Here is a 12,442-nt window from a genome sequence, read left to right on the forward strand (position 1 = left end):
TTTCTTAATGTCTTAACACTGGGGAGCCCGAAACTGGTCACACTGCTGCAGGCACAGTCTTAGAAGTACTAAACGAAGGGGGAAGAATCACTTCCCTCCTGATAGCTACGTTTTTGGTAATACAACTGCTCATCGCTGCAAGGACACACTGTTCAACCAGACCCCCAACTCTTTTCTGCAAAGCTTCACCCTCACCACTTGGCCCCCGCCTGATGCAGTGGGCTATTCCGGTCCAGTTGCAGGAATTTGCATTGACATTTGCTGAACTTCATGAGTACCTGTCAGCTCACTTTGCCAGCCTGTCCAGGTCCCTCTGAATAGCAGCCTTGCCCTCCAGGTCATTGACTGCTTGCCACAAACTTGCTGAGAGTGCACTTTATCCCATCATCCCGTTAATAAAGACATTAAACAATATTGGCCCCAATAGCAATCCCTGAGATACACCACTAGTAACTGGCTGCCAGTTACTCCAACCCATGGATCACCAACAGTTTAATTTTCCACCCCCCTTGTCATCCACTCGTCCAGTCCGTATCTCACCACATGGGCGATTTTAGTGATAAGGTGATCATGGGCAACACAGGGAAACCTGCTGTCTGCAAAGATGTATGGGAGAAAATAACGAGCTAGGAAAGCACAGAAAGGGAATTTGCTTTATTTATGATCTTATATTCCCTTCTGCTACACCCATCTGTTGGACAGGGGTGTTCCCTTCAAAGCTGCCTAGGAAGCCAGAGTAGTATTTCAAGAAAATTAGTATGAACCTTGAATTTACTTTTTCTATTGGGGAAAACCTTCTGAGAATAATTCCAAGGATCAAAAGAGAAGCATGAATCCTCTGTCTTTCTCAGTGAGTCTCAACAAAAGCTGACATGCTTTATCCAAACATGTCAATGCACTGAGCCCAAATGCAATGGCAGTTCACCGCATCCAAAGCTGGGTTTCAAACAGAATCCAACAGTGGTACAGCGACCAGGACATGGTTTAAATTTGCAGCCTTGAGACAGGCAGGAAACCTGAACTCAGACCACCTACAAACGTCTACTGTCTGTGACAGGCAACACGTGAGCCCTCTTAGGAAAGACCTTGTGCTATCTTGTCTCCCGGTATTGCTGCAAGGGCAGATAAGCACATGGAAATAGGCCTACTAAGCACAACACGGCAGGTCTCATCCTGCTGAAGGAAGGTGAGATTAACAGACACGTTTATAGTCTCCTTCCCTTCCCTAACTTTTCCTTTAAACACACTGAATGGGTTGTCCTAAAAACAATCCCCAAGGAACTCCTGCAGTAAAACAATGTAGACAGAAAAAGTTGTCTCGAGTTTGCCACTAAAACTGATCTAAAAGAGAGTGCAGAGGTGGTGTCTTGCTTCCAGGGTCTTTGACTCTCATCCCAGGGCTTCATTTGGGACTCTGAAACAGTTTACCGTGCCAGGACTTCCAGGCCTCCTGCAATGGAGCCAGAAGCCTTGTGTAGCAAGAGCTATGGAATTTAAATTATAGACATTCAAGTTTGTCCTATAGTTACAGCTGCAGCATAGCTGGTATCAGGGCTGTGCCTTGGTGCACATGTGGTGCACTTAGGCATCAGTTCCCTGGGTGGTCCCAGAGCTCCCAACTACTCTCTGCAGAGGTGACACAAGGGACTGATCTGAGACAAGGTGATTGCCTTAGTTTCCAGACACCCTCACAGCAAAGCCTTTGCCTAATTCCTGCAGGAGGTATCCAGGTGGAAATTTTGGGCAGTCCCAGAGATTTCACCAGACAGTTCCTGCTGTGCCTAGACCATTTTAAAGGCACTATTTGGTGTCAATGTGTTAGCATCTGGTCATGCTGGACATTCCCCCAGGCAGTACCTGCTGCAGAATTTACCATCCTATACATTGATGAGCTACTTCTAAATACTCAGTAGAAATTGTTCCTGCAGATGCCGAACTGGTCATGTAGAACAGGCTTCTGCACATAGTAAAGATAGTAAGGAGAGTTAGGAGTTTTGCTTATAGTTTAACATAGTGTATAGCAGGTTATGTAGGACCCCAAACCAGATGGACTACAGGAACCGAGCAGGACGGCGATTCAGGGAGTCCCACCTGATCCAGCAGAAGACACTGCTGCACGGACGCTCACAATAGAGACTCCATTTGCCATGTGGATAGTGAGCCAAACATCCCATCCAAGAGATTTGATTTCCCATGTGACCATTACCCTATGCCAAGATCCCAATAAGTTAGGGATTTTCTTAAAGAAACAAACACTGTCCATGAGACACCAGATGTTGCACATTTGTTGTGCAGATGTGCAAGACTTGAAGCCTTAGAGCTCTACAGTTATCTCCATCTAGACCTTCTTGTCCAGCACTGCACCAGGGATCGTGGGAACCCTGCAAACAGCAGTGACGCAAGAACCCTCAAAGCTGCTAGACAATCTGCAGAAAGGCACACAAAAGTCTGTAAGTCTTGGGTCTTTTGGGGCTGGGGCTGTCTGGTTGTTACAAACCGTGGTGACCATTTACAGCTGTTCAAATCTATAGATGTTCACGCTGATTTTACTACCGCTGCCTGCAGTGGGCCCAGAGAGCTTCCTGGCAGTGAAAGGAATTTGAATATAGTATTGTATGAACAAAATGTTAAAAAAAAAAAATGATCCTGCCACCAAATAATGTTGCTTTTCAGTAAGCTGTAGCTGCTACCCTCGTATAGGGCAGGGGAAAGCTGTGAAAGACTAGCAGGAGTCAAACTTTTGACTGCTGTCTAACATCTGGATCTTCATTCAGCAGCATGTGGTGCATGACCCCATGCAAGACCTTCTCCAGGTCTCTACACTGTGCTCCAGGACTCACCCTCCACTGCCCTGGATCGGTGGTACCGAGCACCACATGGGTCCCTCCATGGGGCTGGAGCTGTTTTGCTGGACTGCTCCCAGCTCTGCCGGTCGCACTTCCTTACTTTTATCCTATCCCAGCCTTAAAACAACATTAAAGAGTCTGGATCAAAAAACGCTCATTCACATAGGCTCAAAACAGTGCTGTCTTCAGGAGTTTTGTATTCTCTGGCCAAACATACACTCCAATTATACAAGCTTATCATTGCTATCTTGAATGCATTTTCACTCTTATAGTAAATGAAGAGCAATTGTGCTTTTATTGTTTATGTTTTAATAATGGATTGCCACCCAGAAAAAAATGAGAAACACTGCTGTAGGCAACTGGGAAGTGGTCCAGAGCTACCCTCCTGTGTGTTCTTGGTGGGGGATTTCAGAGGTTCATCCTTATTTGTCTCAGTTCAAATCTAGTAAGAAAGTTATTCTGTATTTGCATTAGCATGAAGGAGCATATTCTGTTAAAATCGTGTTTTGTTTCATTACATGTGGTAGAACCAGATTCCCAGAGGAAGTGTGCTTGGCTAAGTAACTGTGGTGACTATCTCACCAGTTGTTAAACACATTGTGCATTTTCTAATACTACTGTCATTTTAACAACCTAATTTTGATTTATACTATATAAATACTAAATAAAAACCCAATACTTCAAAAAACACCCAACCTTTGAAACAATATTTTCCATTAACAGTGTGTTTCAGCACAGTTTAACCAATATCACCTACCAAAAGACAAAACTTCTCACAAAACTTCTCACACAAAGATGCAAGAAATTCACCTTCACTATGACCCTAATTTTAAAAAGGATTCAGCCTATTCCACTCTGCCAGAAAATTATTCAATATGTTCCATGCTAAATATGATTTTTAATTGGGGGGGGGGAGGCATTAAATATATAAAAATACATCTGGTTAGTATGTTACATACATTAGTCATGTACCAGGAAGCTCCTACAACCAAGAGCTTCAAATCTAGGTAGACCCTTTGGGTAGAAGCAGTGACAGTGGCAGCAGTGAGGGGTACATAGGATGGAATGGAATGGAATGGAATGGAATGGAATGGAATGGAATGGAATGGAATGGATAGGGTAGGGTAGGGTAGGGTAGGGTAGGGTAGGGTAGGGTAGGACAGGACAGCCTGTTCCCTTATCACATAACCAAGAGTGTGCACAGTATGGAAAAGCTAATGGGGATGCGGTTTGGCAGTGCTGGATGGTGAGGAACAGATTACATCTAGAGGTTCCTGCATCCTCTGTGACTTTCTCACCTTTTAATTAATTAATTTAATTAATATTGTGAAATGTCATTGTCTAGCTCACATGGTAGTTTCTATTAAAGAAAGTCAAAGTACTTTATAAAGGAAGTCAGTATTATTGTGCCCATTAATTGACAAGGAACTAGGACACAAACCAAGGATTTGTCCACAGCCATTCAGTTGGACAGTGGCTCACAGAGCCTGTGGGCCAGGGCTTATACATAAGAAAACACTGACATAAAGAGGAAAAAAAAAACAAAAAAACCCCACCACCAAACCACAACAAAAAAAGCCCCCCAAAAAACTAGCAACAACTATTCCACTGGACAAATTTGCCTGAGGAATAATCCAGGCAGATGGGAAAAGTGCTAAAACAGCTCTCCTAGGACCCATCATGAAACAGGTGGGAGTAACAAAGGGTGCCTTAAGGTCACATAACCAATGTCACTTAGGTTTCAGCATCAAATACCTTCACAGTTTTTCAAAATGGCATTTAAAGCAACTTCATCTGCGATTTGTAAATATGGTAGTTTTACTTCCAATAAAACCTCTGATTTAACAAAGAACTGCAGGTCCATTTTACAATCTTAGTGATGAACAGATCAGCTGTGTGTGAAGGATCTGCTCCTGCCGTGCCTCACACACCTTCCTTGGCTTGCTTGGGTCTGGCCCTGCTTTTCTTTCAGATGATTCCTGTCCATGGAAAGCTAACTCACACTGATTACACTAAAATAAGAACACATTTTCAATGTTTCCCTCCTAGACTTCTCTTATAATTTGATCTGGGCAAATAAGCACATAGTCGTAATTCCCCCAAATGTGACAGTTCCAATCTCAATTAACTGTAGGCACATTGTGTCTTATTTCTGGAGCACATGAGAAACAACCAAGAGACAAAAATATACTGAAGCTGGTTCTCTTTTTGCTGAGATCAGTCTTCCATTGCCCTCCCTGGACTTACATCTGATTTACAATGCCATGAGAAGACAACTGGTGCAGATATCATCTGAAGCAACAGGAGGAACTAAGTCTTTACAGAACTCAAAAGGGAAACAAAAAGAATATGCCATTGCCACATACACATGCAAAAAATATAATAATACAGAGGATTTGAAGGTGAACACTATTATTCCCAGTGTTTCAGTGATAGCTTTGTACTGTCCCATTCCTCAGTGGAGCAGGCTTTCTGCCTGTCCACACATTGCCTGTGCAGCACAAGGCATTTCTGGGGAAACCCACTACCCCCCCTCCAATGCGGTCCTGCTGTGTGATGGGTGGGAGCAAGATCCAAGTTGCTGGTTTGTGGCTCATGTGCTTTGCTACAGAGCAGAGCTCAAAGGGGCTGCCTGACCTCTTTGCCCACTCTTGTGATGGCAATGACGGAGCAAGGCACTTCTGAAGCACAGAGAATCGGGACATCCCTCCTGCTTGGAGTATCAAGTTGCTGCTCCCACGAGGACGAGTAGGTAGGGGAGCTTGCTAAGGTCCCTCCTAGGAAGCCCTTCTCCCTCCTCTGGTGACCAGTGGGACCATGCTACTTCCTTCTCTTGGGCTGGGGGCTACTCTTGGGGGACAAACTTGAGCTGAAGTCATAGCGTGAGCTCAGCATCATCTTTGCAGGACCAGCCTTGGAGAATCACCCGTTTCCGAACTACAAACTCCTCTCTTCATTTCCCTTTTGTCCTAGCAGACTGTCTCTGTTTCCCACCACTTTAACAGATTGATTTATGGCCCTGGGAGTGGCATGGAAAGGTGGAAGATGACCTTAGTTCACCTGTGCCAGGGTGCAGCTGGAGCTCAAGGCTACAGAAGGAGCAAACTAGCTTTTCCAGATGAAAAGCAAATGCTTCTGGCACCTGCGAAGCAACACAGCCTCTCTCCTGCTGTGGGGCAGCAGGCTGCAGGCACAGATGTCTGGGGACAGATGAGCAGCAAATACCACAGCAGATCCCAGGGCAGGAAAAGCCCAAAGACCTCATGGACCATGTGCTTCACAGGCGCCATAGCATGAGTGGGGTGACAGGCAGGGCACCTCCAAGTGAGTCTTGCAGTAATGCACAGGATTTGACAGGTTGAGGACACGGGTATGAAGTCTTTGGGCTGTGGGGTCAGAACCACGTGGTGGTAACACATGACAGATATGCATCATTAAAAAAAAAAAATAGGTTAAGACCAGGAAAGAACAAGATGGTAAAAATGCTTTGGTTGCTTTGACACCTGACCAGATTAACCTGTTTCTGATGAAAAGGAAAACCAGGGCTGAAACATGTTGGATGAAATCTGGAGTTCCACCACCTTTTTCCTCATTATTTACTATATGTTCAAGAATTAACTGCAAGGCAAACCTCTGATCTTGGCATTTAAAACATCTTGGGCTTAGCTTAGGGAGTAGGACAAGATCGGTATACAAGAGAGAGATAAAAAACTAATTCAAGACACTGCAAAGTGACAGGATCAAAGTAACTTGGAATGGAAAAATTAAGAAACTAATGCACTGAAAGAGATCTGCAGAGCAAGTGAAGGACACCACGACAGGAAAAACTCTGCTATAATGTCAACACTGTAGTTATGAACCTTTATTTTCAGAGTTTGTTGGGTTTAGTTCTTTCATAAGATTGCTTGAAGCCAAGGCAAAAGTTTCTAGGGTTCTGAGCTTGATCCTGTCTATTTTAAAGTCACCTTAGGAGTAGCATGAATTAGCCCCAGATCTGTGTGCACAAGAAACCCGGATGCTTCCTGGCACCCGCTTCTGCATTCACTTGCACCAGGGTTGTATTTGCAGAAGGCAAACATGTTCATTTGCAGCCTGGCTCATAACTCCCCACCTGTGGGAACATTTTCTCAGTTTGCCTAGCTAACATGTGACTCGGGTAGGTTCACATACAGATTTCACACACATACTTCTTTCATGTACACACAAGTAGGTTCCTGCTTTGAAAAGCTGAATGCATAAAGCATTTGCTGGCAAACAGCTATGCATTAATTTTATCTTTAAATGCCATGATGTGTGTAAAAACCTTCATAGCTTCAAACTAGGAAAAGAAAAACAATGCTTTCATAGTTTTGAAAACAAGCCATAATGCAACCTCCAGATTATGAAGATCTTTAGGCATTCTTGACATCTTCACAACCCCACCAGCGCCAATGAGTAATGATTGCTGAATTCTGACTTTAAAGCCAACAGGCTCCCTCAACACTGAGGAAGGGGTGGATTGCTTGGGGGGATTAGGCAGGGTGCCAGCCCCCCACCAGCATAGCCTTTTGCAAGGTGTGACACCGGTCAAGTGAGAGGTCCCACCACCATGCAACAGGGACATCTGCATTGGGGTTGGAGTCTGCTCTGATGCATCCCAGCATGTACAAACATAGGAGGGGCTGCCATGGGGGAACGAGTAGGGTTAGTTCAGGCACGTTCCTCAGAAAGACTTACTTAACTTTGGCTGCTGCAGTGTTTGGGATCGCTGGAGGAACTGGACTCCCTTCCAGCTCTCTCATTACTTGTCAGGTTTCCAGCACTGGTCTCCCGACACTGGACTTCCTTCCTGTCTAAATCTGTCTGCTGAGCTGGTCAGTGTCAGGGTAACAAGACAGGGACGTCATTATCCAGACCTGATTTTGTCTAATCTCCGTCATCTGAAACATGTTCAAGGATCACAACCCTGTTTCCAATTTAAAGGAATTTCGGATGAGCTGGCTTTGAGCTATTGCTGCTATACTGATAATGCAAAAAGGAAGAAAAAAAGCACTAGACAGGTTCAAGCGTCTCCCAAAAGTTCTTCAAAAATTACACCTCTGCTATAGAATAGCACAGACAGTCATAAAGAAGCCATAGTTATTGAAAGGCTCTCTTGTGTCCTTACCTTCTCCTCCTGGAAGTGGGGTGGGAGCTGTGTTCCCTGCATTGCAGTCTGAGTGGCAAGCTTGCATATGTGGCTTTGCAATGGTTTTGCTGTCAGAAGGCCAGTTTATTTACATAAGACGTGAACGCTGACCTCTTTGCCTGAAAACACCAGGAAAAACCCCAAGAACAGGCAGTATCCTGACTCTGTCTCCAGTAGACCCTCTCGTAAAGCCAAGCCTGAAGAACCTCCTCAGCATCACCCTCACAACCCTTTCTGCATTGCTTTTCCTATATTTTTGTTCTCACGTACACACACAGACCACAAACTCCTTTCCCTTGCCTGGGCACCCAGGCAGTTCCTCAGACATCACTGCTGCGCTTCTGCCCCAGGCGTACTTTGGTGCTCCTTGTCCCAGGAGGCAGTTTCTGTGTTTTCCAAGCCCCTCACTTCTTCCAGTTCACTGAATTGCTTCTTCCATTTAGCCCCTTGACTTTAGCTGAGCCCACAGTCCCCCACAGATCAAAGACTTATTCAACAGCAGCTATTAGCATTATCTTGCCTAACAATTTGTTCATACAGCACGAGTGAAAGGGGCCCTAATCTAGTTCAGGCTTTTACATGCTGCTAAAATACAAAAGGTAAAAGATGATTATTTGACTTGTTTGAAAGGGTCCTCTTTTCACAGCAGACCCTTTCAGAAAGGCAAGTGATGGAGAGAGACTTTTGCTAAGCTTTGTCTGCACTGGAAGCCTTTCTAGTGACTGGAGAGAGGAGCTTGGAAGTACTGAGTGCTCTGCCCACCCCACCGCACATCCCGGCTTTCTCACAAATAGTCACACTGAATGCTGCAATTGCAGTGTGGGTATTTGCAGATTATATCAGAAACATCACTGGCAGAAGCTTGTAGCTGAAATCAGGAGTTTGCACTCTGCCATGCACTGGAAACCACTAGGGACCAGCAGCTGACTTTGGAGTAACTGTTCTCTCTGTTGCAAACCTGAGTGTTCAATAGCTGCACACCAGATTAAACACGCGTTTCTATCTTCTGTTCCTGCTGCTGCTGCATAAACCTGTATTTCAGAAACTACCCCTGCAGGTGTGATGAGCAGACCTGAGGCAGGGCTGAGGACGGTAATGTTGGCAGGGGTACCAGCGGAGAAGTCTCAAGGCACCTTTTCTTTCTTGTCCTTAGTTCAGCACCCAGAAGTTGCTCTTGGGGTACACAAAGACTCAGGGTACAGAGACACAATTACGAGCCTGCACTCCTAGGACAGGGAAACACAGACATCAGGTATCAATCACACTGTCTCCGGGCAGGGAGAAGATCTGGGATACTGTTTGCCTTGGGCCTGTGCCTTAGCTTCTCTTTCTTACACTATCTTCTTTTTACTTTTATTTTCAAGATTAAAACGTCACTTCTGTTTTCTTACAGCTCCAAGGTGGGGAGGAGGGGGGAGGAGGAGGCAATGAAGACTGCTATAAAGACTTTTTCATACCAGGGACCAATATATCGGATGCTGGCCCTGGGAAACTTTATTATTTACCTCTGCTGGAATGGGAAAGGAAAATAGCTGGAACAAGCACAGCTCTCAGATACACGCGGTGCAATTGTCTATACAAGGCCGTTCCATGGGAACCCCACCGGAGAACCAGACACACTCAGCAAACACGGCCAAGCGCACAGTGTGCCGAAGGAGAAGTGTGAGGCATTAAACATTTCCTTTCCTTTCTCTATTACCTTTTCACAACAGGACAGAAACCATCTGAATATTTTTTCCTTGTAAATGTTCTGGAATGACTTTAAAAAAATACTTAGAGACACATTTCCATTAGCAGCAGCACTGATTCTTTACTAATTCATGGAGAAAAAATATGAAATAATTGGTCAGAGCTGATCCCTTGGGAAACAGAGATGCCTGATTTTATAACTTGGCCTGGTCACTTGGGCTCGGAGCTACACAGGAATGTGAGTGCTACGACAGCCGGCATTGCAACACCTGATTTTTGCATGAGGGTCCTTTCCTCCCCATCCTTCTCTCACCTACCTGAAGCTGCTGGAACTGAACAAGCACACTCATTCACTATGCCTGGCACCTGGGAATGGGATTTTAAAAAAACACCAACCCAAACATTGAGGGTGTTGTACATGAGCTACCTAAATTAGCCAGTGAGAAATGCTGGAGAAATGGGTGTGTTACAGCCTTGTCTAGGGCTTAGGTGCCTTGTTCAGGTTTAGCGGGACATGCTTCTTTTCACTCTGGATTCACAGCCCTGAAAACTTAATTATAGCTTTTCACCTTGCATTAATTAACATGAGAAATGAAGACACCTCTCTTCAGTCTGCTTTTTCTCCGCCCACCCGTTATCCTTGAATAACCCATTGCCTGTGGGTTCCCACTCTCCCTGGGCGCAGGGTTGCATTCCTACCGGGGAGGAGGGACCTGTGCACAGCCTGGGTGAGGCCGCAGGCGAAGGAGGGTTGAGGCCTCCTTCTGCTGTCTTTGGGAGGGTAGGGGATGTGCTTTGTGTAGTCCAGTGCGAGGGGCATGGTCTGAGAGACCCTACTAAACCAAGGCAAGCTTGTCCAGGGACGAATCCGTAGGTAGGTCCCAGCCACACTGAGAAGGTGAGTCCCAAGTTGCCCAGCCCACGTTAACCTGGGGCACTTGTGCGTACCTGGGAGCAAAACCCTGGTGTCAGAAATGGATGGCATCGTTTCAAAGAGGAGCAAGATGCCGTATTTAGGGACCCACATGACTCACGTGGCCGAAATGAATGGGACTAATAACCTCACTGGCCACCCCAGCCTCCCCAAAGCATTGCTCCCACATACACCAAATGGTCCAGAACTGCTGCAGTTTTCAGCCCAGCTTAGGAAGGAGCCAGAGCTGCTCTGCAAGGAGCAGAAACAAAGGCAGTCCAGGAGGTGCTTGGTATCTGTAGAGTCACATCGCTGTGGAGGAGCACCCCCAGGCCCACTGATGGCATCTCCAAAACAGCAATGCGAAAGCTTTGTCCTCTCTGGTGCCTGAGTTGGAGCTTCGAGCCCCTCATCAGGCACCGAATTGCTTTCCTAGGTGGAAAGTGAGCATGGGAAAAACTGAAAAATGGGCAACGTGGCCTCTGTGGGCCTTAAAAATTTGTGATCAAAGGCAAAGAAACCAGGTTCAAAATGTGCAAAAGTATCCATGACACTCACTCACCACCTTCATCCTACAAAGCTGTGAAACAGCGTGGATTCTACTTTCATACGGTTGAAATTTAACTATCTTCGTGCCACCTTTTAGTTTAAATCTGCTTTATAAGAAAGTCCCTGGGAAAAAGAAAGTTGCATTTTCGTTTACGCTGCTCTGCCGCCGATGTCCTTCACCTCCCCGCCACAGCAGACGGCAGCTGCCGGGGGCTGACACCGCCGCTCCCCACGGGTCCCTTCAGCGCTAAATGCCATCGCACCCCCGGCTCGAAGGGACCCGCGACGCGGCGGGGCCGTGTCCCCGCGATGTGTCCGTGGGAGGGGCGGGACACCCCGGCCACACAGGCACACCCCCCCGGACACCCACGCACACGGGCGGCGGCAGCGGGCGGTGCCGCCAGGTGCGCCCGCCCCGGCGCGGCCCCGGGGGGGCGGCCGCGGCTCCTCGCCCCACCCCGCCGCGCCGGGAGCTCGCCGCCCCCCGGCTGAAGTCCGGTGCCGCCGCGCCGTGCCGCGCCGTGCCGTGCCGGGGGTGCCGTCACTCGGCGCTTCCAGCATGCTCCTAAGATGGCGGTAGCGGCGGCGGGCGGCGGCGGGGGCGGCCGGGCGCAGCGCAGCGGCTGGCTGGAAGTTTTGGTGCGGGAGCGCTGGCACAAAGTGCTGGCCAACTTGGGCGGCGAGGCGCTGGTGCTGAGCGGCGAGGAGCGCCCCGACGGCGCGGCCCACAACGGCCTGGGGGGCGATGGGGCGGCGTGCCGCGGGGCCGAGGGCGGCGGGGGGGCGGCGGCGGTGCGCACCGCCTTCACCGACCCCCCCGAGCAGGTGCCCGAGGCCGTCTCCAACAAGAAGCGGTGCGTGAAGGTGCTGAAGCAGGAGCTGGGCGGGCTGGGCATCAGCATCAAGGGGGGCAAGGAGAACAAGATGCCCATCCTCATCAGCAAGATCTTCAAGGGGCTGGCGGCCGACCAGACCCAGGCCCTCTACGTGGGCGATGCCATCCTGGCCGTCAACGGCACCGACCTGCGGGATGCCACCCACGACGAGGCGGTGCAGGCGCTCAAGCGGGCCGGCAAGGAGGTGCTGCTGGAAGGTAGGGGCCGGGGGATGGGGCGAGGGACTGGGGGCAGCCCGGCCGCCAGCGCGCCCCGGGGCGGCAGGCTCTGGGGCAGGTCGGCTCGGCTGCCGGAGAGGCGGCGGAGCCGAGCCGGGGGGTGAAGAGGTGCCCTCGCAGAGAGTTTATTCCCCCCACCCCGAGCCGCGCCGGGACCCCCGACG

The 12,442-nt window shown here is 48.3% G+C and overlaps 1 protein-coding gene across 1 annotated transcript in view; it reads left to right on the forward strand.

Moving 5' to 3' along the window:
• The first annotated feature begins 11,682 nt into the window (after window positions 1–11,682).
• The window catches only part of SNTB1 (syntrophin beta 1), a 116,365-nt gene continuing 115,605 nt past the window's right edge, over window positions 11,683–12,442 (forward strand). The window contains exon 1 of the mRNA XM_082325358.1: window positions 11,683–12,257. Coding sequence (XP_082181484.1) covers window positions 11,735–12,257 — 523 coding nt within the window. The 5' untranslated portion in view covers window positions 11,683–11,734. The remainder of the gene's footprint in view (window positions 12,258–12,442) is intronic.

The sequence above is a fragment of the Platalea leucorodia genome (genome assembly GCF_965183815.1).
Source record: "Platalea leucorodia genome assembly, chromosome: 1".
In the NCBI taxonomy this organism is placed as follows: domain Eukaryota; kingdom Metazoa; phylum Chordata; class Aves; order Pelecaniformes; family Threskiornithidae; genus Platalea; species Platalea leucorodia.